Source organism: Wallemia ichthyophaga, assembly GCF_000400465.1.
Source record: "Wallemia ichthyophaga EXF-994 unplaced genomic scaffold scaffold4, whole genome shotgun sequence".
NCBI classification, from domain to species: Eukaryota; Fungi; Basidiomycota; class Wallemiomycetes; order Wallemiales; family Wallemiaceae; genus Wallemia; species Wallemia ichthyophaga.
The window spans coordinates 26,543-50,985 of NW_008806277.1; the positions used below are offsets into that span (position 1 = coordinate 26,543).

Sequence of the window (24,443 nt, forward strand, 5' to 3'; positions counted from 1 at the left end):
TATTTACGGTAAAATTTAAATCCATCCATTCATCATTCAGTCTTTACTCTATTCTTCTAACTACCCTGCTTCTCTGCGTGTTGCCACCCATTCTTGTGGATTTCTGACGTCATCCCGGAAAACTCAATTGGCGCCGACTTACCTTAAATAAACTTTTTGTTCGTATAGGGATCATCAGACTCTGCCCCTGAATCACCTAGCTATCGCTCACTCTCAAGTTTCAACCACCAACAACTGAATGCATCCACATCTGTACACAGACGACAAGCAAGCAGGTGAGCTGGTCAATGCACATGGCAATCGATTCACTTAAATTAAAATAAGCTTGCGGTGATGTTATTCGCCAGTTACAAGAGTGCAGAGACAAAGGTTGGTTGAATAGGCTGAGCGGGGCATGCAATCCCATCGACAAGGCGCTTGGAAAGTGCTTGCGGGAAGAGAGGATCGATAGGACGCGTAGAAATCTGGAAAAGTCAAAAGAGCGCAACAGGAAGAAGCAAGAGGCGTGGAGTAGCTTGTAGAAGACACCATTTATAAGTGCAGAATGACGACTCTGTTGATTCTGTCGTTAAATGGGTCTTCTATAAGCTCCACATTGGCTACACCACTCTGCTTGGCCAGCTTTACCACCAATTGAGCCTGATTATAACCAACTTCCATCCAAACTTGTTTGTTAAACGCATCCTTGAGTAAATAGATCATTCTCTTATAAAACACCAGTCCGTATTCATCTCCCCCAGCGAGTAGTGCATCTTTATCCTCCCAATCCCGGACTTCTGAGTGCAGTGTCTTGTAATCGCGTTGAGTAATGTAAGGTGGATTGATAGTAATAACATTGTAGCTGCTGAGGTCTATAGATTCACTGAGAATGTCCATCTGCTTCACCTCGAACCTCTCGAGCTGCTCCTTGGTGAGATTGTTACGTGCGTTGATTGTAGCTAGCTTGCACGCCTTGGGTGAGCTGTCCACTACCACGACGCTATCGCAGTGCAGCTCCTTAGCAATACTCACACCAATGCACCCACTCCCTGTACACAGATCTAGCACTCTAAGCTGTCTATTATCACAAAATCGCGCGATTAGTTTGTCTACCCAGAATTCTGTCTCCTGGCGTGGAATAAGCGTTGGTGGAATACACTGAATCACTGCACTATTGAATGGCTGGTTGCCTATAACGAATTGCAGCGGTTTCCCCGATAGTCGCTGTCCCAGTTTGAATACAGCCTCTTTGCCACTCCTACAGCTCTGTCTAACCCATCTAATCTCATTGTACGCGTCTGCGCTGCCAAAGCTATCCACCATTCTCCGCGTTACAGTTAGCCGCCTTCTCATTGGTTGGTTGTTGTACCGGTACTGTCACCACTGCCATTACCAACACACCAACACCATGAGAATCACGCCTTCCCAGCTCAAGAACGCCTCCCCCACCGCCGTCGTTATGATGAACATGGGTGGTCCCGCCACACTCGACAACGTTCACTCATTCCTCTCAAACCTCTTCCACGATAAGGATCTAATCCCGCTGCCATTCCAATCAATTCTCGCCCCTAGAATCGCCAATAGACGTACACCCAAGATAAAGCAGCAGTACAAAGAAATCGGCGGCGGCTCACCCATCCTCCATTGGACACAGCGTCAGGGCGATGAAATGGTGAAGCTGCTGGACGAGCTCTCTCCTGCTACAGCCCCGCATAAGCCCTACATCGCATTCAGATATGTCGATCCTCTCACAAAAGACACGCTCGCGCAAATGAAACACGATGGCGTCACTCGCGCTGTAGCGTTCACGCAATACCCCCAATACTCGTGCAGCACCACTGGGAGCAGTTTGAATGAGCTCTATCGCCAGATTCATGCGCTGGGCATAGACAAGGATATAAACTGGTCCATTATTGACAGATGGCCCAACCACCCACTCCTAGTTGAAGCTTTTGCGGAGAATGTCGCCAAGTCTTTGCGTAAGTATGCTCCTGAAGAACGTGGCAAAATCCCCATTCTCTTCTCTGCTCACTCGCTTCCGATGAGTGTGGTGAACAGGGGAGATCCGTATCCAGCAGAGGTAGCGTCTACGGTGCAAGCGGTAGTTAGTCGACTGCCTGGCCTCACTGGCCATACCAACCCACACCGACTCACCTGGCAGTCCCAAGTCGGGCCATCCGCCTGGCTCGGCCAGCAGACCTCCGATGCTATACAAGGTCTGCGCCGTCTCGGCTACACAAAGGCCCTCGTCGTCCCTATTGCTTTTACATCTGACCATATTGAGACGCTGTACGAACTAGATCTCGAGTGCGTCGAGGAGGCTCGCGAGATCGGTCTCCAACTCGACCGCGTGGACAGCCTGAATGATAGCCCTGCTTTCGTGCGCGCTATCGCCGACCTCGCCGCTGAGCATCTGGGTAGTGTCTATCAGAATAAAGTGACAGACATCAGCCATACTGGTTACGTCGGCGGTTGGGTCCCGGGTCACCCTACCTCCACTCAATTCGCTCTCAGGTGTCCAGGATGCACCAATGATGTCTGCCTCAAACAGAAAAATTTCTTCAATCGCGGTAGTAGTGTTATATAGATATTTCCTTCCTTCTTTTCATGAAATCTGCTTATACCTTGTGCGCTCAAGTTAAAATTGTTTTGCAAAGTATTTTGATATATAGAAATCATAGTATGTAGTCAAAAGCTTTACAAATATTGATAATCTTCGCCTATCCATACTTCTTGTACATTGATAGCTAACGATTTTAGTGACTCAAAGGGATGCGGTTCTTGGCATGTGTGCCGTAAGTTGGGAGGTAACTACGTGGAGCTACCGAAGGCGCGCGGGTGGGTGTTGAGCTGGTTTTTGAAGAACTCGTAAAGGGTTTGTAGAGAGTGTGAGTTTCTGAGTAATGAACCTAATCCGAACTGAATATTTATCTTGGTAATTTTTCTTCATAATGTGATTTTGGCCATTATATGTCTTTTATATATGAAAATTCTATGTGAGATGGTGTCCTCTGTGCCACAAGCATTGCATTGAGGTGAAGCAATCAATATGAAAACGTACAATGACTTGATTTTATGAATATTTGCGTACACCTTTTGCGTTTCAATTGTATATATTTTTAAGCTGCAAAGGAATTCTCAGTTCAAAATAACTCAACGGGAGTAGCTGATATCGAAAGGTTGCAGGTTCGAGCCCTGCGTCGGTCACCACGGCCGGCTGGCTCAATGGTAGAGTATTCGACTACGGCATTGAAATAATTTTTTTCTTATTCACTTTATAAGTGCGGCAGAATAACGACCGTTATCATCAATTGCGTTTCACTCAAGCCAAATTTTTAGCCCTATCACTGACACTCACGTTTCAACATAAAAAGTGATACGAACATAAAACTTTCTTCTCAAATGATTTAAGGTTTTGAAGTACTTGTATTATTTGCACGACTCTCGTTGGTTGTTTTCTAGATTTACATTATTAAGTGAATCCGGTTAAATGGCATCTGCATTGTTTTCTGAGCCACTACTATCTAAGCATTTTCGTTATTCCAATATTTCATAGCGTTTGAAATGGTTGAGATTGAGACACTGTCTCTCAATCGAATACCCGTAGATTGTCTTTGGCAGCGTGAGGAAGAATTTAAAATGACCTGAAGCATTGGCAGAGTTTTAATTCTATTTCTTTAGGCCTTTTTTACACTCTTCACGTCAGCTCGTCACCCTCGAATTAAACCCCTCTTCGGAAAGGTTTCTGGGTTTCAGCTAGTAAGATTAACAGAATACTTGGAAGCAAAGTGACTACAAGAATTGTTTACTAAGGGATTTTCCAATGTGTGCTATGTGGGCGTCTATTAACCGAGCGTAGCTCAACGATACAGCCTCAATCTTGCAGCAACATAGATTATCTCAGCAGGGAGCCTTGCGAAGGACTTCTTGTTGGATGTTTTGTCGTCTGTGGATTGCTTTGTCTTGGTGGTTGAGGTTAGATAGAGAGATGAAGTGAGGGATGGAGAGCAAACCTACCAGGAGTATCGCTCAAAGTGGACTTTGAACGGACTGCCAGATCTTAGTTGGAGTTCAGAAAGAGTTAAATGAGCGGAGATAAAGCTTACTGGGAGTAGCAAAGACCATTTACAGGGAAAGGGCTAAACCCGCCATACTATGGTCCACAAGACGGCGAGCCGCGAGGAAATAAGTGTGGGCCACTACAGAACGCAGCGGTGTTAGAGTCGTTAATGTACTTTGACTCACGTGACTCTTGCCTTGTCTGTTGTGTTTCACTAACCCGTTACCCTCGTTCCTAGTCTCGCGGCTAACAGCGTTGAAAGAGGGGTGATGAGCAAAACAAAGTACCATCTCAAAGCATACATATGAGAAAATTAGAAATCACGATATCAACGCCTATCGCATGTCTGCTGATGACTGTGAAAAAAGCGTGAAAATCAAATGCATCATACAAGTTGGATAAAGCTGGATATCATTAGGACGTCGTGCGTGTGAGTAGGTGGATATAATAAGAGGGGAAACACTGAGTTAAGCTGGCATCTAGCGAGTTAGTTCTGGCGAGTTCTGCCAAGCAGAGTTTTGCAAAGTGAGCAGTTTATGAGTTTCGAGGCATTCCGCAATGAGACCTGGATAATTATGTTCCATCTCCTCTCTTACCGAATAAGCCCTGTAAAGAATCTCCGCAGTCTGTTTATCCTGCAGGAGGACTCTCAAGGAACCTCGAACGAACGGAAAAAGTTTACAACATTTCTGCAAGTCGTTATTCAGCGCGTTGAATTTTAAAGCGACAATATCGATATGAAACCCATTTAAAGCGCGCATCTCATCCTTTTGCGTCCGTTTTGTGATATAGTATTTCAGCAGAGCACGTTTCTTACATGTCCTGTTTACAGAGTCTGTAAACTTACCAAATGTACGTAATGTATGTGTGTATCAAATTTAGTGGTGTATCGGTGGTGATTGAGCCATTTACCAGTTCGTAATTCTTGAAAATTATCATGTTCGGTTTACGCATGTAGCAGCTGTCCAGCGCGTTGAGAATTGCAATGAAGTGCTCCTGCGTTATCAAATCGAATCCAGGCATATCGACCAATGATGGTCGATGGATGCGGAGTAATTTGATACGGAAGTATTTGTCGCATATCGCAATGGCTAGCATCGCGGCTTTGAGATGTGTCATGTGGTCTATGTTTATCGTTAGCTCTGTCGCACCGTCTGACCTACCAATCAGGAGATGTGTATTTTCAGTCTCGATGAGCGCGTCGAGTGTGAGAGTGAACTTTTGCAGTACAGGCATTTTGTTGATGCATGTGGATAGCTGTGGACATGCTAATAACCGTGTGGATTTATTGAAGTGTTCCAGATTCAACTCAAGTACTTCTATCGAGTAGAGGAAATCTGTTGGTTGGAGTACACAGTTTTGAAGGAATGTCAGGTAAGATATCAGCTCAGCTGGTTTCGTGTTGTTTGTTGGTTTCAGAGATTGTATAATCAGACTTTTGGGATGTTTGCGGGTGAGTTTGTAGCTATTCTTAAGAGACGGCAAACAGCTCAGTTGCACCATGTAAGCTAATAATCCTACAAACGACATCATCTGGGAAGCTCCAGAATCCTGCCATAGGAGAATTAGGTAGAGAAGATGGGGAAAACGGGGAAGAAAAAGCACAAAGCGCTCACAACAGACACAAAACACCCGCCCACGCCAATTATACAGCCACAAAGAATCTATGGATGCAACAAGCAACTAAATTTAGTTGCGGCTCTTGAAGTAGTCCAAGAGGACGTTAAGACCCTCAGACTCAACACCAAAGTCGCGGACAACGACGCAAGAGGTACCGACGACCTTACGTGCGTTACCCTCTCTGTCGATCTTGCAGAGACCAGCCCAGGTACCCAAAACCTTGGCGTCGGAGACCTTGATGAGGTTGATTTGGTGCTCTGCGCAGAGAGCTTCGATGAGCTTGATGTACTCAGCCTCAGTGCAGGTTTCGACGAGCACACAGAGGTGGGCAGCTCTACGGTCGAGAGCCTTAGCACACTCTCTCAAACCACGGGCGAGACCATCGTGGTAGAGGGCGTTCTTGAGAACTTGTTGGAGGGCTTCCTCGACAGACATCTTGCCTGCTGGAGCAGCCTCAGCGACTTCGACCTCTTCTTGAGGAACTTCGACTTGTTGTTCACCGTTTTCAGACTGTAGAGAGTGAGCAGGGGTGTATTAAATCCACTGCACACCAAACACACCATTATAGATTCTTATGCTAAGTCAGTCAATCGTAAGACGTCGTCCTTCGTTCTTAGCTGTTAGCTGGGTCGAAGAGAGAAGGCGGCGTTACAGATTTTATCCACCGAAAAATTTAAATTGTGTGCGAGTGTATGAGTTTGTAGAGAGTTTGTGGGGTTTGTGGATTTATGCTTACGTATACTTACATCCTCTACTCCTTCGGCGATGGAGTTGTGCGGGGTTTACGCTGTGTGCTGATGTAGACGATTGCATGTACGTATATCATTCTGAAAGTAGGCTCTAACCACACTTTTTATTTAAATACACACTGCGAGCTTTTCAGACAATTTTACAGAAAATTTCACTATTGTTTAACTAACAACAAACGGTATTATGTATTTAATGTAAAAACAGAAACCCGGTAAACAAAACAATTTAGATGAGTGGGATTGGAGTACAGTTGATACCGAGGAGACCATCTGAAGATGCCTTCTCGCAGCAGACTGGGGTGTTCTTGCATACGTCTGTGGAGCGTGTTAGTTATATTTACGACGCACGTAGATTCCAAATACCTTGTAATGCTACTCCGATGAGAAGAGGTATTTGAGTACATTGGATAGCAACTTGGTCGAGAATATCGCCTGTGTGGAGAAGACCGTCTTCTTCACCAGTGCTTGATTGCTTGTCTTTTGTAGTATCACAACATGAAGTAAGTCCGGTATTACATGAGCCGACTGATGAGCCGCCTGATGGTCTGGCGAGGGCAGATGCGATGACGGCGGAGATGGCGAGGGTTTGAGCGATCATTGTTTAGAGAGCAAGATGAGTTGTGAGGATGCAACATGGGTAGAGCTAGGCTATTTAACCATCTGAGAAGCGCACTAAAATGATTATTAGCGCTATCTTATTTTAGTGCACTTTTAGCGTGCATTATGAGCTCCGGAATGTGGTATTTGCATTGAATATCATGTGAAATAAAAAGTGTATGTTTGCATGTGCGTACGTTTACACAAAAATATTTAGAAAAACACTCCTCCACACGGGCACACCTCTTGCGTATAAGACGAGTAAAATTTTCAAAAGGCAACACAAAAACAAATCAATTATTAAACGAGGAAAGTGATGCAGCGTTGTTGTTAGTGAGAGTGCGAGACAACCAAGTCTCAACTGGTATCCTGTATGAAATCTGTAAAGTGACAAGTTGAACGACCCCATTAGTCCTTGTAAATGAGCAAAGGTTCACCCGGTTCATGAACCTCTGGAATTGTACATTTCAAATCGAAAGCCTTTGAGAGAACAATTTTGAATATTTTCTGTACGTGAATGGAGTGCGAAGTGGAGCAGAAGATGAGAGGAGCGTGCATAGCCTTTGCGAATCTCTTTGCCTGTGTTGATGAGTGGGTAAGTGAATTGAAAGTGCAAATATCGCTCCTACCTAGCATTGCATTGAGGTGAAGCAATCAATATGAAAACGTACAATGACTTGATTTTATGAATATTTGCGTACACCTTTTGCGTTTCAATTGTATATATTTTTAAGCTGCAAAGGAATTCTCAGTTCAAAATAACTCAACGGGAGTAGCTGATATCGAAAGGTTGCAGGTTCGAGCCCTGCGTCGGTCACCACGGCCGGCTGGCTCAATGGTAGAGTATTCGACTACGGCATTGAAATAATTTTTTTCTTATTCACTTTATAAGTGCGGCAGAATAACGACCGTTATCATCAATTGCGTTTCACTCAAGCCAAATTTTTAGCCCTATCACTGACACTCACGTTTCAACATAAAAAGTGATACGAACATAAAACTTTCTTCTCAAATGATTTAAGGTTTTGAAGTACTTGTATTATTTGCACGACTCTCGTTGGTTGTTTTCTAGATTTACATTATTAAGTGAATCCGGTTAAATGGCATCTGCATTGTTTTCTGAGCCACTACTATCTAAGCATTTTCGTTATTCCAATATTTCATAGCGTTTGAAATGGTTGAGATTGAGACACTGTCTCTCAATCGAATACCCGTAGATTGTCTTTGGCAGCGTGAGGAAGAATTTAAAATGACCTGAAGCATTGGCAGAGTTTTAATTCTATTTCTTTAGGCCTTTTTTACACTCTTCACGTCAGCTCGTCACCCTCGAATTAAACCCCTCTTCGGAAAGGTTTCTGGGTTTCAGCTAGTAAGATTAACAGAATACTTGGAAGCAAAGTGACTACAAGAATTGTTTACTAAGGGATTTTCCAATGTGTGCTATGTGGGCGTCTATTAACCGAGCGTAGCTCAACGATACAGCCTCAATCTTGCAGCAACATAGATTATCTCAGCAGGGAGCCTTGCGAAGGACTTCTTGTTGGATGTTTTGTCGTCTGTGGATTGCTTTGTCTTGGTGGTTGAGGTTAGATAGAGAGATGAAGTGAGGGATGGAGAGCAAACCTACCAGGAGTATCGCTCAAAGTGGACTTTGAACGGACTGCCAGATCTTAGTTGGAGTTCAGAAAGAGTTAAATGAGCGGAGATAAAGCTTACTGGGAGTAGCAAAGACCATTTACAGGGAAAGGGCTAAACCCGCCATACTATGGTCCACAAGACGGCGAGCCGCGAGGAAATAAGTGTGGGCCACTACAGAACGCAGCGGTGTTAGAGTCGTTAATGTACTTTGACTCACGTGACTCTTGCCTTGTCTGTTGTGTTTCACTAACCCGTTACCCTCGTTCCTAGTCTCGCGGCTAACAGCGTTGAAAGAGGGGTGATGAGCAAAACAAAGTACCATCTCAAAGCATACATATGAGAAAATTAGAAATCACGATATCAACGCCTATCGCATGTCTGCTGATGACTGTGAAAAAAGCGTGAAAATCAAATGCATCATACAAGTTGGATAAAGCTGGATATCATTAGGACGTCGTGCGTGTGAGTAGGTGGATATAATAAGAGGGGAAACACTGAGTTAAGCTGGCATCTAGCGAGTTAGTTCTGGCGAGTTCTGCCAAGCAGAGTTTTGCAAAGTGAGCAGTTTATGAGTTTCGAGGCATTCCGCAATGAGACCTGGATAATTATGTTCCATCTCCTCTCTTACCGAATAAGCCCTGTAAAGAATCTCCGCAGTCTGTTTATCCTGCAGGAGGACTCTCAAGGAACCTCGAACGAACGGAAAAAGTTTACAACATTTCTGCAAGTCGTTATTCAGCGCGTTGAATTTTAAAGCGACAATATCGATATGAAACCCATTTAAAGCGCGCATCTCATCCTTTTGCGTCCGTTTTGTGATATAGTATTTCAGCAGAGCACGTTTCTTACATGTCCTGTTTACAGAGTCTGTAAACTTACCAAATGTACGTAATGTATGTGTGTATCAAATTTAGTGGTGTATCGGTGGTGATTGAGCCATTTACCAGTTCGTAATTCTTGAAAATTATCATGTTCGGTTTACGCATGTAGCAGCTGTCCAGCGCGTTGAGAATTGCAATGAAGTGCTCCTGCGTTATCAAATCGAATCCAGGCATATCGACCAATGATGGTCGATGGATGCGGAGTAATTTGATACGGAAGTATTTGTCGCATATCGCAATGGCTAGCATCGCGGCTTTGAGATGTGTCATGTGGTCTATGTTTATCGTTAGCTCTGTCGCACCGTCTGACCTACCAATCAGGAGATGTGTATTTTCAGTCTCGATGAGCGCGTCGAGTGTGAGAGTGAACTTTTGCAGTACAGGCATTTTGTTGATGCATGTGGATAGCTGTGGACATGCTAATAACCGTGTGGATTTATTGAAGTGTTCCAGATTCAACTCAAGTACTTCTATCGAGTAGAGGAAATCTGTTGGTTGGAGTACACAGTTTTGAAGGAATGTCAGGTAAGATATCAGCTCAGCTGGTTTCGTGTTGTTTGTTGGTTTCAGAGATTGTATAATCAGACTTTTGGGATGTTTGCGGGTGAGTTTGTAGCTATTCTTAAGAGACGGCAAACAGCTCAGTTGCACCATGTAAGCTAATAATCCTACAAACGACATCATCTGGGAAGCTCCAGAATCCTGCCATAGGAGAATTAGGTAGAGAAGATGGGGAAAACGGGGAAGAAAAAGCACAAAGCGCTCACAACAGACACAAAACACCCGCCCACGCCAATTATACAGCCACAAAGAATCTATGGATGCAACAAGCAACTAAATTTAGTTGCGGCTCTTGAAGTAGTCCAAGAGGACGTTAAGACCCTCAGACTCAACACCAAAGTCGCGGACAACGACGCAAGAGGTACCGACGACCTTACGTGCGTTACCCTCTCTGTCGATCTTGCAGAGACCAGCCCAGGTACCCAAAACCTTGGCGTCGGAGACCTTGATGAGGTTGATTTGGTGCTCTGCGCAGAGAGCTTCGATGAGCTTGATGTACTCAGCCTCAGTGCAGGTTTCGACGAGCACACAGAGGTGGGCAGCTCTACGGTCGAGAGCCTTAGCACACTCTCTCAAACCACGGGCGAGACCATCGTGGTAGAGGGCGTTCTTGAGAACTTGTTGGAGGGCTTCCTCGACAGACATCTTGCCTGCTGGAGCAGCCTCAGCGACTTCGACCTCTTCTTGAGGAACTTCGACTTGTTGTTCACCGTTTTCAGACTGTAGAGAGTGAGCAGGGGTGTATTAAATCCACTGCACACCAAACACACCATTATAGATTCTTATGCTAAGTCAGTCAATCGTAAGACGTCGTCCTTCGTTCTTAGCTGTTAGCTGGGTCGAAGAGAGAAGGCGGCGTTACAGATTTTATCCACCGAAAAATTTAAATTGTGTGCGAGTGTATGAGTTTGTAGAGAGTTTGTGGGGTTTGTGGATTTATGCTTACGTATACTTACATCCTCTACTCCTTCGGCGATGGAGTTGTGCGGGGTTTACGCTGTGTGCTGATGTAGACGATTGCATGTACGTATATCATTCTGAAAGTAGGCTCTAACCACACTTTTTATTTAAATACACACTGCGAGCTTTTCAGACAATTTTACAGAAAATTTCACTATTGTTTAACTAACAACAAACGGTATTATGTATTTAATGTAAAAACAGAAACCCGGTAAACAAAACAATTTAGATGAGTGGGATTGGAGTACAGTTGATACCGAGGAGACCATCTGAAGATGCCTTCTCGCAGCAGACTGGGGTGTTCTTGCATACGTCTGTGGAGCGTGTTAGTTATATTTACGACGCACGTAGATTCCAAATACCTTGTAATGCTACTCCGATGAGAAGAGGTATTTGAGTACATTGGATAGCAACTTGGTCGAGAATATCGCCTGTGTGGAGAAGACCGTCTTCTTCACCAGTGCTTGATTGCTTGTCTTTTGTAGTATCACAACATGAAGTAAGTCCGGTATTACATGAGCCGACTGATGAGCCGCCTGATGGTCTGGCGAGGGCAGATGCGATGACGGCGGAGATGGCGAGGGTTTGAGCGATCATTGTTTAGAGAGCAAGATGAGTTGTGAGGATGCAACATGGGTAGAGCTAGGCTATTTAACCATCTGAGAAGCGCACTAAAATGATTATTAGCGCTATCTTATTTTAGTGCACTTTTAGCGTGCATTATGAGCTCCGGAATGTGGTATTTGCATTGAATATCATGTGAAATAAAAAGTGTATGTTTGCATGTGCGTACGTTTACACAAAAATATTTAGAAAAACACTCCTCCACACGGGCACACCTCTTGCGTATAAGACGAGTAAAATTTTCAAAAGGCAACACAAAAACAAATCAATTATTAAACGAGGAAAGTGATGCAGCGTTGTTGTTAGTGAGAGTGCGAGACAACCAAGTCTCAACTGGTATCCTGTATGAAATCTGTAAAGTGACAAGTTGAACGACCCCATTAGTCCTTGTAAATGAGCAAAGGTTCACCCGGTTCATGAACCTCTGGAATTGTACATTTCAAATCGAAAGCCTTTGAGAGAACAATTTTGAATATTTTCTGTACGTGAATGGAGTGCGAAGTGGAGCAGAAGATGAGAGGAGCGTGCATAGCCTTTGCGAATCTCTTTGCCTGTGTTGATGAGTGGGTAAGTGAATTGAAAGTGCAAATATCGCTCCTACCTGCTTGGTTATCTCCTCCTGATCTTCCTTAGGCAGACCAGCGAATACATCGAACTTGGTACCTACGAGGAAAGGGATTGCAGTTTTGTTAAACCCTCTAGCCTGTCTGTACCACTCTTTTATCGAATTAAGGGTGCTCTTCCTGGAAAGATCGAACATGAAGAGAATTGCAACTGCGTCATTGCAAACGAGTGGGAGCATGTTGACGAATTCGCGTTGGCCTGTGCGACGAGAATGAGAATGACAATGAAAGTGATTTCAAAGGAAAGTTAATCCCCCAGATAAAGCCACAACGCACCACCTAGATCCCAAATGGAGAAAGTAATTTCAGTCTGGCGTATGGATATAGTCTTTTCCATAAAGTTTACGCCTGTAAGCGGGTGATTGAGTGATGCTCTTTCAATAGCCCAAGCTACACGCACCTAGCGTTTGTATGTAGTCTTCATCGAATGAACCTCTGTCGCGCGTAAGTGTAAGAAGCGTCTAAGAAACGCATCCACTGCACCCACTCCACATATTTAACCATCAAAGACGTCTTCCCAATGCTGCTGTCCCCCACCAACGCTGTTTTGAGATAAAGGGCCATGATCGCTGTGAGTAAGGTGGTTGAGGTGTTTGAGGTACTTGAGACAACTTAAATTAGCAAATGATGTTTCAATTTTTAAGCCTATTTTCAAGCTCATTTTCAAGTTCACTTCGAGACCGTTTAATTGATTAGAGTCATCTAACACACAACATGAGAGGATACGCGGATATCAATTTGCTGTTGGTGGGTTGAATGTTGCGAATCAATCCCTCTCACATTCCATCTTCAGAGCATCGCTGTTGCCATTTTATCGCTTTTGATCATCTCTCCCTACGTTTTCACTTATGAGGCTACTAGGACAGCCAGCGTTGGGGAAAGAGAAGCAAGAGTTGCAGAACGTGAAAGCTCAGTGGCTGCGAGGGAAAGCAATCTCTACTGGAAGTCTATTCCGCCCCCTGACGTAACACAAGACGAGGAGGAGGAGTGCAATCATGATACGATTCTACTACGCGAGTTGGAGTTTACTAAGAGAGAAGCAGGATTGCATAAACGTGAAGCTAGCATCGCGCGCAGAGAGGCGTGGTTAGTTGATAATTGGTGGGTGAAATTTGGAATATACGAGACATTGTGAGACTCACACACACAATCACACGCAGGCCACACTAAACATATATATGATAGTCATTATGAATGAATAAAAGATTAAATAAGATTTGCAGTTTGATTTGATCCATGGGGCAGGTCACCTACGTCACACACCTTCTAGACGCCATTGCTTTGTGATTGAGAGCGTCTGAAGAGTACAGCATCGTTAAGCTCGTTGAGCATGTCGATAGTCATTTGGAAATCAACACATGCGTCTGTAATAGAAACACCGTGCTTCAAACCAGATGGACCCTCAGCTGGGACATCCTGTCTACCCTCATTGATGTTAGATTCCGCCATAACACCGACAATCGAAGTGTTACCACCGCGAATTTGTTGAGAGATGTCCGAAATAACTTTAGGCTGGTTGCGGTGGTTCTTGGAGCTGTTTCCGTGGGAGCAATCAATCATAATTGCAGGGTGGTTATCTGGACGAGCCTTCTTAATGGCAGCCTCAGCAGCTTGGACAGAATCCTTGTCAAAGTTAGTACCCTTAGTACCACCACGCAAGATGAGATGGAGATCAGCATTACCTGCAGTTTTCACGATAGCGGCTAAACCTTGCTCAGTGACACCCATAAAGGAGTGTGGGTGAGCAGCGGAGCGGATAGCGTCAACGGAGACACCGACACTGCCATCAGTGCCGTTCTTGAAACCGATTGGGAAGGAGACACCAGAGGATAACTCTCTGTGGAGTTGAGATTCAGTGGTACGAGCACCAATTGCGCCCCAGCTGACGAGATCAGCGAGGTATTGAGGGGAAATGGTGTCAAGGAGCTCACAGCCGACAGGAAGACCTAACTCTGTGATATCACAGAGAAGTTGTCTGGCTATACGCAAACCCTTGTTAATCTTGAAGGAGCCGTTGATGTCAGGATCGTTGATGAGACCTTTCCAGCCAACAGTGGTACGTGGCTTCTCAAAGTAAGCGCGCATGATGATATGAAGACCAGGCCAATTAGGCAGCTGTTGCTTGAGCATTTTAGCGTATTCGATGGCTTGTTCTGGGGAGTGAATAGAGCAAGGACCGATGACGACGATGACTCTATCGTCCCTCTTGTGGATAATGTTGGCAGCGATGTTTCTGCCAGTGGCGATTGATTGTTGGGAGTTAGGAGTGGACATGATTTCATGCTGTAAGAGGGCGGGTTGTACGAGTGGATCGTAGCCAATGATGCGTACATCGTCTGGGGAAGGGAGTTACAAAGAGAAGGGTAAAGAGGAATAGCGACAAACCCTTGTAATCTTCCATATCGACTTGAGAAGTTGCGTCGATGTTGCTGTCGACGTTGAGCATATTAGCAGAAGACATGGTGGTGGTATGCGGATAAGGAGGGAATGGATCGATTGACAGATTTATAAATACACAAAGCCGAACGCGGGAATATAAAATTTAATAAAATAGCCGTGAATTTAATCAAATTGCCTGATTTGGGTGAATTCGCCGTCTTTTCTGAGTCAATTTGAGTGTTTAACGGAGTTTCAAGGAATTTTAAGTGGGTTCAAGTGAATTTCAAGTGTTTAAGATTATTTAATAGTGTTTACTATTAATAATCAGTGACACTTAAAATTACTAGTGAAATTAGAAATACATAGTTACACCCCAACCACCATGCTCAAATGAGATACCTTGAAATATCCAAGCACAGCTCTATATCCCCGAACGATCTCATAAATTCAATAAACAAGGCAAACCTAACGCCACCACTGCAAGTACTCTACAACAATCACAATGACGTCTTCTACTTTGAATTTGCACACAGTATTGATGCTATTGAGGCGCTGAAATGGTGTGATAAGTGGGTTAGATTGGTTGGTGGCAGTAACGGTGATCAAGTACAGTCACAGGTACACTCAGAGCAATACCCACAGCCACACTCCCTCAACCAGCACTCATCCTCAGGTCCGCCTGTTGGTAGCATCCTAAATCCACTCATAGTAACTCACTCTGATCCGATCTCGCCCCCACTTTCCCCCAAATCACCCAAATCACCCAATTCCTCTTTGTCTACTTTTAACGCTTCTCCACCGCAGAATTTGTTTGATGTATTAGCCTCGTTGCCTGGTGCAAATACAAACACTGTAAACACTGTAAACACAGCCAACACAACACAAAGCATACACACTCCACACCGCACACAAACACCAAACAACTCCCTCCCTCCCATCCTCAACACTGGCAGCCAGGGACCGATGCAGATGCAACCCGGCGACTGGGTGTGTTCGTGCGGCTTCGTTAATTGGAGGAGAAGGAAGTCGTGCTACCGGTGCTATCCATTTGCAAATGGTAATGAGAGTGGTAGCGGTAATAATGGGGAGCTGGCTAGGGCTGCTCAGAAGGCTGCTCAGTTGGCTGAGGAGGGTTTGAGCGAAAGTCAAGACAATCAAGACATTCACAACACCCAAGACACTCACAATTCTACTCACAACGATTCTGCGTTTGCGTTCGACACACATCTTCTTAATGTCGGCTTGGGCCGTTTGGAGCTGAACCAGTTGGACCATCACCCACATCACCCAGAACACCCCACCTTAGACTATCGCACTTTCTTGGCGTCCAGAAAGGCGTGGGACAGCGGTAATGATGGTGGTTTTAATGGCGGCGGCGGTGGTGGTAGCGTCGGAGTGGATCACAACGCGCACGACACCTTTGACCAACTTGGGGAAATCTTGCAGCGCGTGCAGTCAAGCCGTTGACTGGAGAGCGAATGTGGAATGTGGATGGACACAGGAACACATAAGCGTGTGGATGGATATCAACACATGATTTTTCCGGTATTTTTCTTATCTTTTCTGATGACCACTTGCTTTCTTGGATACCATTGAGTATGAGCACGAGTTTATCTATTTCTACTTTTATTTATACATTTCCAAACGCAATTCCGCATTCTTGTATAACAAATCAACTCATTCAAGTCATTCTAAAAAGTACCCAACTCCTCACTGACAATAAAGTCCGCCTCTGTGTTCCTTCTGACGTCGTCGAGGGTAGAATCTTCAGCGACATCAGTCAACACCAATGTGCCACGCTCGTAGTCGACAGCAAACACCGCCAACTCGGTGATAATTTTCCATATGCATCGTGAGCCCGTGAGAGGGAGGCTGCATTGATTAAGCACTTTACTGCGACCGTACTTATCGTTGTGTTCCATGAGCACCATGATGCGGGTATGTTTGGGGTTACTGACGAGATCCATAGCACCGCCCATACCTGTAGGTGGCTAGTCAGCGATAAAACGTCTCCGGCTAAGCACTAAGCGCTGCTTCAGGAACAACCTACCCTTCATCAGCTTGCCCGGTATCATATAGTTGGCGAGGTTGCCAGCGCAGTCGACCTGAAAAGCGCCCAGCATGCTCACGTCAATCCTTCCACTCCTGATCATGCCGAATGACTCATCACTCCCGAATGCCGCGGCACCTTTACGCAGCGTCACTGTCTCCTTACTCGCGTTGATGGTGTCGGGGTCGACAGCGTCTGCGTGGGGATAGCCACCGATATTGAGCAGCCCGTTCTCTGCTTGAACAGTGACACCCGAGTGTGAAGGTATGTATTCGGGTACGCGGCCTGGTATCCCCACACCGAGGTTCACTACCTCCCCACTACCCACTTCGCGCGCTGCTCGACGCGCTATCCTGTCCTTGAGTGTGAGAGTGGGGACTTTCGTAGCCGCAGTCTCGCTCGCACCCCCGTCCTCACTCTTACCAGCCTCGCTCACGCGCAACACCTCAATCTCGGCAGAGGTCGTCGCAGGGCACACCCTATCCACATAGACACCGGGGACGTGTACGTGGTTAGGGTGAATGGCGCCAACATCTACGATTTCCTCCGCTTCGACGATGGTGAGAGGGGCGGCCTTTGCCATGACGCTGTTAAAGTTGTTAGCCGAGCTATTAAAGACGAGGTTGCCAGCGTGATCAGCGATTCGAGCGCGTACGATGGCAACATCGGCGTGTAGGGCGTGTTCAAGGAGGTAGTTGCGACCGCCGAACGAGCGCGTCTCACGGGGAGGCTGGTGAGCAAGAGCGTTGCCTGCGTCGTCATACGCACTCACCAGCCCGCCCACCTCCACAGCCGTGCCTGCGCCAGTGGGAGTGTAGAATGCAGGCACGCCGCGCGCGGCTGCACTCACCCGCTCTGCTATGCTGCCTTGGGGCGTGAGCTCGACGGTGATCTGCCCGCGTCTGTACCCCTCTTCCAAGGTGCGGTTGTTGCCGAGATAGCTGCAGATCAGTCTCGTCACTTTACCCGGCGTGCTGAGGAGCCGGGCCAGCCCCTTCTCCCCCACACCGGGATTGTTGGATATGGCGGTGAGGCTGTGCAGGTCTGTGCGGCGTTGTATAGCGTCGATCAACGTGCTTGGGATGCCACACAGCCCAAACCCCCCGCTGTACAGCCTCGTTCGCGATCGGAGGTCCGCGATCGCCGCACTGGCATCGCTGTACACCTTGCGTGGCTGCTGCGTGGTGTAAAGTCGCACGCTAGTTCGCACCCTTAAGCCCACGCGCACGCTAGTGTTGATAGCAGCTCGCGACGTCATCGATGATGGTGGTTGATAAGCAAGAGAAATAAAAATAAGATATAATACACTATCGCTAGCTTGCTCCGGCTGCCAGACTCGCCGACCAGCGCTTGCGCTGCCAGTTGAGCAGCACGGGGACGAGTTCAGCGATGCCGATATCCGGCCAGAACGCATCGACGACTTGCACGTGGGTGTTGTGGAGGGAAGCCTGGAACATGAGGAAGTCGCTGAAGCGGTTGACGGCAGAGGAGCGAACGAGGATGTCTAGTGGGGGAGAGTGGTGCGTCATGAGGTGGGCGTCGAAAGCGCGTCTGTCCCCGCCACTGTGGAGCATTGCGGTGGACATCTCGTCTCTGCTCGTGTACGGCATGCATATGTTGAGCGTAGCCCCGTCGTTGTGCTGCGTGCGCGTCTCGATCTCCACCAGCTTGGCGCGCACGTCGGCGCGCAGGAGGTGGGTCGCGCCCAGCACGGCTATACGTACATTATGCTGCTGCACGATATCACCGTGCTGCGCGATCTCGGCGAGCTTTTCACTCGCGAGCCCCATCAAGTATTCCACCTCGTCATCCCCCCGGTTGAAATTCTCGATGGAGAAAGCGTATACGGAGACAGTGCGTACGTGGAGACGCAGGCAGAATTCAAGCACGCGCCGTAGCCCCAGGAAGCCACCCTCGTGGCCACTCTTTATCGCTAGGTTGTGCTGCCGGGCGAATCGCCGGTTGCCATCCATAATGAAACCTATGTGGGATGGTACACCGCCGAGCTTGAGCACAGAGATTAGCAGCTGGGATCGCCAGTCGCTGAATTGCTGCTTGGAGGTGTACGTGCTGAGCGTGGCGCGTGGAATCACGTCGGGCTGGAGTGCTGGATACGGGGATGACATGGTTGATGGGCTGCAACCATGTTGGATGAGCTGGATGGCGACCACGTCGATAGCATCGAGGAGCTCTTTGATGAGGGTTTTATAGCGTCGTTGGGGAGCGCAGGCAGTGGCAGTGGCAGCACCAACATCAACACCAATATACACACCTGCACCACCTGCTTCAAATCATTTCCCTCCCAATGGAACCTCGACAGACACGCTACTATTCACTCCCCCGACAAAGACTTCAAGTGTGCTTTGTGTGGTAAAATTTTCGCATTGAAAGACAAATACCAGCAACACCTGCGGAGGCATAGGGGTGATGTCACAAAGCACACTTGTCCAGAATGCGGGAAAGAGTACACGGACAAATCCAGCCTCAAGCATCACCTAGCAACGCACAACACACCCAGACAGCGCTACAAATGTCCAATATGCAATCTATCCTACACGAAACCACGAACGACCAAGATGCACATACTACGAGAACATCTAGAGGGGAGGGAGGGGGTGAATGTGAATGAAATACCACTGGATGAGGGTGTTTACGCCTTTTTCTAGACGGCTTAATCGAATACAGTGTCCTCGGGTGCACAGCGGTGTAGATGGCCATCACTCCTCACCGTCACGCCATCGACATCGCGCGGTAGAGACTTGCGCATGTCGTATGCATCTTCGTGGTCGCCGTAGTAGCCAACGACGCGCCTGAAGACGGAGTAGCCGAGTTTTGTATACATATGGATGGCATTGGAGTTGGTGAGGCGTACGAAGAGGTCGACAAAGTAGGTGGGCGAGAGCGTAGCAGAGAGGTGCTCGCATGCTTTCATAAGCTCGCTGGCGAGACCAATCTTGCGATGAGTGGGGGATATAGAGAGAGCGGTAACGTGGCCGTGGTGGTCCAAGCCCCGCCCTTCAATTTTACCGAACAAATAACCCATCAAGGAGGAATCAGGGTGCGTGAGGCTGATGCAGATATCAGGCCAATTGATGAGGTATTGCTGGTAGAACGAGATGGAATACGTCTCTGTCCAGTAATCGAGGTTTATTTTATTGAAATTCAGAATATCCGTCGATTTAAAGCTCTTTATCGTCGTCATTGATGAAGGCAGAAGAGCGGAGCGTGGTTGAGGCGTTGGGCGAGTTGGGAGTACACAGGAGAGAGTGTGTGAGGGAGAATGATGAAAATATCCCCACAGACACACTCCACGCGGATTTGATGAGCAATCTCAGGCTGATTTCAGTGCATTTGAACAAACTTGTAATCTCAACAAAGAAGCCAGTGAATTGGAGTTTATTGAACCAGCTAATCCCAGACTTGAATGGATATCTGAATAATCTAGTTTTTATTCTGAAATCCACAAAGTCTCACTTGCTCAAGAAGAATTGGCTGGGTATCTTCAACGACATCCTCGATAACATCCATGGATTACTGTCCAGCGTTATAGAATACAGCTACAGTGATATCATGAATCACGCTGAAATCATTCATCAAATATCCCTCTCCAATCTCCCTTGTTCTGAACTACAGGCTTTGAAGACGTCCCTTTACTCCCTCCTAGACATATTCAAGGACACGCAAAACGAGATCAGCGATTTAGACCTCGTTGAAAGCGACTTGTCGGACAAAGGTCAGAAAATTCTCAAAATTTCTCACTCACTTCCCAATAAATTCGAGCAATTGATAGACTCAATAAAAGATACAGACAATCTCCATCAAATACACACTAAATCCACCCAGTTGTCAGATATCTGGGATGACGTAGTGTACAACCTCGATGACGATCATTCGGATGACTTTAACCAGTCAGCTGATAACTTGATGCGGGTGTACAACGACATATTTAGCAGCGTGCAAGTTGACCTATCCAAGTTGAAGATATGAGGACTGCGACATGTAATAACCTGATTTTCCCACGTCGTACATAAATCACATCTGACCTCAGCACATGATTTCCATTAGAAGAACAACGATGAGCCCAATAACACACGCGCTTAGAAAAGCCACAGTGGCTGCACCGCTTGCACGACCAGCCACAGCCACAGCCACAACTACTGCCAGACAAATACACCGCACAGCACCCCTCTTGAAAGCCCTAGACAACAAAGCAACGTCGTCATGGCCAGAAGGCAGCTCATCACGTCCACACACCGAGTACAAGCCAGTTGAAGGTCGTGAAGGCAAGACGGCCAGACTGATATTCCGCATAAAGCCATCAGATATCCCGATGGAACTGCTGCCTCTGTTTGCGGCTGTTGGCTTCGCTGTCGTTGGCGCATCGGCGTACGGCGTTTATGCGCTCTGGAATGACAAGACACTGCGTGTGCACAGACACGGCGAGCGTAAGTAGGAGTTGGCGAGGATGACGATTGTAACGCTTCTGTAACGACATGACGAAATGAATATGTATTTCTGTTTCCTTTCAACTCCTTTACTCCCGCTTGGATTCTCCTACCGCTTGCGTCTTCTCGCCCTGCGCTTTTATCCCGTAATCCGCCGTGAATCGCCAATGAACAGCGTTGGTGAGCCCAACATCGCCGCGAACAACGCCAAGCATCTTGAGAACGCCCTTGAATAACACCAGTGTGAGATAACATCCAGATAGCTCTAGCACCCAATGCAGCGCTCTGTGCTCAAGCAGTACGTGTGCTTGGAAATACTGCAGATAGCAATTCACGCCTACTATAACGAGGTATATCGGCAGACTGCGCCGCATCACCATCTTGTCTTTGTCCGACAGCCTCCTCAGGTGTCTCTCTACGCTGTTTGGTGTGCTCATTTGGAAGCCCGGGTTTAGGAAGCCACATCCCGAGTGGATCTTTCAGACGTAAAAAAAAAGAGTCATCTTATTCAATTTCATTCGCATTGTAGTGTTTACATGTTTTGTTGACGTCACTCTCCCTCACCCACGCCGTATCTCAAACAAGGTCCAGCGATGTTGACATTGTGGAACGCAGGGACTTGCGACTTTTTCCTGTGTATATGTTCCAATGTGCGTTTGAAGTGACTGACTACGTTGTGCACGGTGAGGTTAACGTCAACGGTGGATGGTGCTTTCAATTCGACGCTGATAGGGTGGTTATCAACCGCGTCTACTTGGTCTATCTTGGTAGAAATGCACTCTACCACACCATTAGCCGCATTACTAAGATTTGCAACGCTCTCCACGCCCGCCCCATCCTCGAGATACATGAGGTATGTGTCAAGGATATCCACATAAACTTGTGCGCTAGTGAGTGGATCGATGAGGTGGGATGCAATGTCGGCTGCTCTACCCAACACGCGTCCCAACTTATCTTCCTCATGGGTATATACACCGGAAGCCACCATGAGCGACTCGGCCTGGTGCGACTTCTTCACCATCTTCGCTGCGAGGTTGATCAATTTATCTGCGAGCGTCGCGTAGTCGTGTGCGTTCACCTCCAGCCTTTGCAGCGCCCGCGTCGCTTCTGCCACCAATCGCATCTGGTATTTGGAGCTGACGACCTGCTCCTCGACCAGCAGCAGTGCCTCGCTGAACAGCTCGTACGCCACCGCACCCATCTCCTTCTCCTTCTCCTTCTCGGCTGTCGACGCCGCCGCGGCCGCGCGGATGAAAAGGCGTGCGCAGTCCTCGGGTGTATCTGCCAAGACGTGTAGGTGGAAAATAGACTGGTGGATGAAAGCAAACAGTGCATCGTGCGCATACGACCTGCTTAGCTGTATAGCGCGAGTGACGAGGGTGGGGAAAGTGAACACGATGCGTCGCCCGCCCCTGCCCAGTTTCTCGCCCGTCTTTCTGAGCAGCGCGAATTGTGTAGGAGGGTCATCTGAGTGGAAGAGGTGGATGAGGCGCGCGAGTGAGCCTTGCTCGCTGGCCAGCTCCATATCCGATTCTGAATCTGTATCTGTTGCGTCGTGGGGCGCATCGCTGATAAGCACCGCGCATAGGTCGAGCAGGTCACCCACATCCTGCTCGTCGGACACGATTGTGTGGCTGTCGAGTAGCGCGCGGCAAATGTCCTGCGCGACACTCTTGCGTGAGTGGTATGGCTGCATGCGCAATAGCGGCGCGTAAGACGTCAAAGCGAGCAACGTCAACATACTCTTGTAACTCCCAATCGGCGCGCGCAGCAGCGCAAGCACATTCGTAACCGTCGCAGGTGAGTGCTGTGGCACCTCATCTAGCTTCGCCTGCGTGAACGAGAGCACTTGGTCGACATATTCCAATCTGTCCGGGTAGCAGTTGAGCGAGAGAACAAGCAACGAGCCCAATAACGCAGTTATATCCTGCATAGATAGATCTGGACGTGTGTCTATCAGCCTCACTATCTGCTCCCAGAACATCTCGAATAGCTTAACAGAGTGTGGGATTCCGCGGTATTTCTCCACTTCTTCTTCTCGTCCTTTACCTTTACCTGAGGTCTTTTCTGAGGTGGCACTGCCATTCTTTTCACCTTCACGCTTCGCCCTCACTTTTTCCTGCAACCGCTTCTCAATCTCGACATCCTGTTGCTTGAGATCTTCGGGCGACTGCTGCTCAGCCTCTCGCCTCGCATACTGTGAGAGGCGGTCAATGAGGGATATGACAATCTGCTTGATGTTGACGCGAGTATTGAGCTGCGACGCGGCTGTGAGAAAAGGCGTGAGAGTGTTGAGTTGAAATTCATCCGGGAACACTTGTATAACGACCTCCATGAGATACTCCTGCGCAATAACGTCACGACAGTTTACGACCTGCTCGAGTATGTTGGGGAGTATGACAGACTGATATGTGTGCAAGTCAAGTTCCTCGAGCTGCGAGAGACGCACGAGGTTGGTGCCGACAAGAATACGCAGCTCCTTCCTCTCCAATTCCCTCCTTTCCCTGTCCCTCGAGTGGCCCTGGTGTTGCAGTCTAACCCAGAGTTTGTTCATCTCGATAAAGTTGGAAAGAATAAAAGCGATGCTGTCGTTGAGTGTCCCCTGGCTCTTATCGGTGGAGTTCAGAGTCACTGGTAGATAATCCCTCGTCTGGCCCGACAGGTAGTGTCTAAGGAACAGGCCGCGGATCGGATGCTGTACCCCGCGAGACATTTCCATGATATCTTTGATTATCTCTCGGACGGGCGCGTCTGGAACAGACATGTACACTGAAGCCACAGTTATCATCAGGTAGAGTCTGGGGATGATGTTTGAAGCGTATTGCACCAACTCGTATAGATCAGCGAGGTGGTGCTTCGACGACATGTGTGCGTCGTATAAGTAGGTAGACAGAAAGCGGAGACTGTCGAATATTGACATGTACAGCTCGTAATAAGCTTTGGGGCCTAGAGAAGACGTTCGCAGCTCGGATAACATGGCAGAGGCAGATTTGAAAGCATCAATGAGCTCATCGCTGTCGAGGCATTTCTTCATTTGTATTTGGTGAGTCTGAGGTGTTGGCGTGGTGTTAGCCGTGAGCTCAGTGATGCGTGTCAGTTGACTCACTTTAACGGCACTCAAAGCCTCGATTAGTAGCTGCGTAGGGGATCAGCGTGGTCCCCGCGTGCTGTGTATATCTCCCACTTTGGGCTCATCCATTTGATAGATGATGGTTGTTTGATAAAGAGAAGCAACGGCAGTGGATGTCGAAACGATAACTGACAGCAACAGCAGCAG

At 47.4% G+C, this 24,443-nt stretch overlaps 18 protein-coding genes across 18 annotated transcripts; 5 read left to right on the forward strand and 13 right to left on the reverse strand.

Moving 5' to 3' along the window:
- Positions 1-531: 531 nt before the first annotated feature.
- J056_003266 (Release factor glutamine methyltransferase) lies at positions 532-1,302 on the reverse strand (the record flags this gene model as incomplete). Its single annotated transcript, XM_009268489.1, has 1 exon — positions 532-1,302. The coding sequence occupies one exon, from the start codon at positions 1,300-1,302 to the stop codon at positions 532-534; it is 771 nt and encodes a 256-aa protein (XP_009266764.1).
- Positions 1,303-1,387: 85 nt separating this feature from the next.
- On the forward strand, positions 1,388-2,566 carry J056_003267 (uncharacterized protein; the record flags this gene model as incomplete). Its single annotated transcript, XM_009268490.1, has 1 exon — positions 1,388-2,566. The coding sequence occupies one exon, from the start codon at positions 1,388-1,390 to the stop codon at positions 2,564-2,566; it is 1,179 nt and encodes a 392-aa protein (XP_009266765.1).
- A 2,316-nt stretch (positions 2,567-4,882) lies between these two features.
- On the reverse strand, positions 4,883-5,597 carry J056_003268 (uncharacterized protein; the record flags this gene model as incomplete). The annotated part of the gene is made up of 2 exons (XM_009268491.1): positions 4,883-5,474; positions 5,527-5,597. The coding sequence occupies 2 exons, from the start codon at positions 5,595-5,597 to the stop codon at positions 4,883-4,885; spliced, it is 663 nt and encodes a 220-aa protein (XP_009266766.1).
- Positions 5,598-5,728: 131 nt separating this feature from the next.
- On the reverse strand, positions 5,729-6,222 carry J056_003269 (40S ribosomal protein S12; the record flags this gene model as incomplete). Its single annotated transcript, XM_009268492.1, has 2 exons — positions 5,729-6,169; positions 6,211-6,222. The coding sequence occupies 2 exons, from the start codon at positions 6,220-6,222 to the stop codon at positions 5,729-5,731; spliced, it is 453 nt and encodes a 150-aa protein (XP_009266767.1).
- Positions 6,223-6,634: 412 nt separating this feature from the next.
- On the reverse strand, positions 6,635-7,006 carry J056_003270 (Fruiting body protein SC1; the record flags this gene model as incomplete). The annotated part of the gene is made up of 2 exons (XM_009268493.1): positions 6,635-6,723; positions 6,772-7,006. 2 exons carry the CDS (start codon positions 7,004-7,006, stop codon positions 6,635-6,637), a joined length of 324 nt encoding a protein of 107 aa, XP_009266768.1.
- A 2,512-nt stretch (positions 7,007-9,518) lies between these two features.
- On the reverse strand, positions 9,519-10,233 carry J056_003271 (uncharacterized protein; the record flags this gene model as incomplete). Its single annotated transcript, XM_009268494.1, has 2 exons — positions 9,519-10,110; positions 10,163-10,233. The coding sequence occupies 2 exons, from the start codon at positions 10,231-10,233 to the stop codon at positions 9,519-9,521; spliced, it is 663 nt and encodes a 220-aa protein (XP_009266769.1).
- Positions 10,234-10,364: 131 nt separating this feature from the next.
- On the reverse strand, positions 10,365-10,858 carry J056_003272 (40S ribosomal protein S12; the record flags this gene model as incomplete). Its single annotated transcript, XM_009268495.1, has 2 exons — positions 10,365-10,805; positions 10,847-10,858. 2 exons carry the CDS (start codon positions 10,856-10,858, stop codon positions 10,365-10,367), a joined length of 453 nt encoding a protein of 150 aa, XP_009266770.1.
- Positions 10,859-11,270: 412 nt separating this feature from the next.
- Positions 11,271-11,642, reverse strand: J056_003273 (Fruiting body protein SC1; the record flags this gene model as incomplete). Its single annotated transcript, XM_009268496.1, has 2 exons — positions 11,271-11,359; positions 11,408-11,642. 2 exons carry the CDS (start codon positions 11,640-11,642, stop codon positions 11,271-11,273), a joined length of 324 nt encoding a protein of 107 aa, XP_009266771.1.
- Positions 11,643-12,049: 407 nt separating this feature from the next.
- Positions 12,050-12,856, reverse strand: J056_003274 (Septum-promoting GTP-binding protein 1; the record flags this gene model as incomplete). Its single annotated transcript, XM_009268497.1, has 5 exons — positions 12,050-12,220; positions 12,271-12,491; positions 12,569-12,640; positions 12,693-12,727; positions 12,780-12,856. 5 exons carry the CDS (start codon positions 12,854-12,856, stop codon positions 12,050-12,052), a joined length of 576 nt encoding a protein of 191 aa, XP_009266772.1.
- Positions 12,857-13,006: 150 nt separating this feature from the next.
- Positions 13,007-13,462, forward strand: J056_003275 (uncharacterized protein; the record flags this gene model as incomplete). The annotated part of the gene is made up of 3 exons (XM_009268498.1): positions 13,007-13,039; positions 13,086-13,393; positions 13,453-13,462. The coding sequence occupies 3 exons, from the start codon at positions 13,007-13,009 to the stop codon at positions 13,460-13,462; spliced, it is 351 nt and encodes a 116-aa protein (XP_009266773.1).
- Positions 13,463-13,558: 96 nt separating this feature from the next.
- Positions 13,559-14,753, reverse strand: J056_003276 (Phospho-2-dehydro-3-deoxyheptonate aldolase, tyrosine-inhibited; the record flags this gene model as incomplete). Its single annotated transcript, XM_009268499.1, has 2 exons — positions 13,559-14,628; positions 14,678-14,753. The coding sequence occupies 2 exons, from the start codon at positions 14,751-14,753 to the stop codon at positions 13,559-13,561; spliced, it is 1,146 nt and encodes a 381-aa protein (XP_009266774.1).
- A 308-nt stretch (positions 14,754-15,061) lies between these two features.
- J056_003277 (uncharacterized protein) lies at positions 15,062-16,138 on the forward strand (the record flags this gene model as incomplete). The annotated part of the gene is made up of 1 exon (XM_009268500.1): positions 15,062-16,138. One exon carries the CDS (start codon positions 15,062-15,064, stop codon positions 16,136-16,138), a length of 1,077 nt encoding a protein of 358 aa, XP_009266775.1.
- Positions 16,139-16,362: 224 nt separating this feature from the next.
- On the reverse strand, positions 16,363-17,979 carry J056_003278 (uncharacterized protein; the record flags this gene model as incomplete). Its single annotated transcript, XM_009268501.1, has 2 exons — positions 16,363-16,652; positions 16,722-17,979. 2 exons carry the CDS (start codon positions 17,977-17,979, stop codon positions 16,363-16,365), a joined length of 1,548 nt encoding a protein of 515 aa, XP_009266776.1.
- A 55-nt stretch (positions 17,980-18,034) lies between these two features.
- Positions 18,035-18,847, reverse strand: J056_003279 (uncharacterized protein; the record flags this gene model as incomplete). Its single annotated transcript, XM_009268502.1, has 1 exon — positions 18,035-18,847. The coding sequence occupies one exon, from the start codon at positions 18,845-18,847 to the stop codon at positions 18,035-18,037; it is 813 nt and encodes a 270-aa protein (XP_009266777.1).
- Positions 18,848-19,392: 545 nt separating this feature from the next.
- On the reverse strand, positions 19,393-19,923 carry J056_003280 (N-alpha-acetyltransferase 20; the record flags this gene model as incomplete). Its single annotated transcript, XM_009268503.1, has 1 exon — positions 19,393-19,923. The coding sequence occupies one exon, from the start codon at positions 19,921-19,923 to the stop codon at positions 19,393-19,395; it is 531 nt and encodes a 176-aa protein (XP_009266778.1).
- Positions 19,924-20,042: 119 nt separating this feature from the next.
- On the forward strand, positions 20,043-20,708 carry J056_003281 (uncharacterized protein; the record flags this gene model as incomplete). Its single annotated transcript, XM_009268504.1, has 1 exon — positions 20,043-20,708. One exon carries the CDS (start codon positions 20,043-20,045, stop codon positions 20,706-20,708), a length of 666 nt encoding a protein of 221 aa, XP_009266779.1.
- An 88-nt stretch (positions 20,709-20,796) lies between these two features.
- J056_003282 (uncharacterized protein) lies at positions 20,797-21,174 on the forward strand (the record flags this gene model as incomplete). Its single annotated transcript, XM_009268505.1, has 1 exon — positions 20,797-21,174. The coding sequence occupies one exon, from the start codon at positions 20,797-20,799 to the stop codon at positions 21,172-21,174; it is 378 nt and encodes a 125-aa protein (XP_009266780.1).
- An 81-nt stretch (positions 21,175-21,255) lies between these two features.
- J056_003283 (Vacuolar protein sorting-associated protein 35) lies at positions 21,256-24,365 on the reverse strand (the record flags this gene model as incomplete). Its single annotated transcript, XM_009268506.1, has 4 exons — positions 21,256-21,642; positions 21,735-24,215; positions 24,273-24,302; positions 24,351-24,365. The coding sequence occupies 4 exons, from the start codon at positions 24,363-24,365 to the stop codon at positions 21,256-21,258; spliced, it is 2,913 nt and encodes a 970-aa protein (XP_009266781.1).
- Between the last annotated feature and the right edge of the window lie 78 nt (positions 24,366-24,443).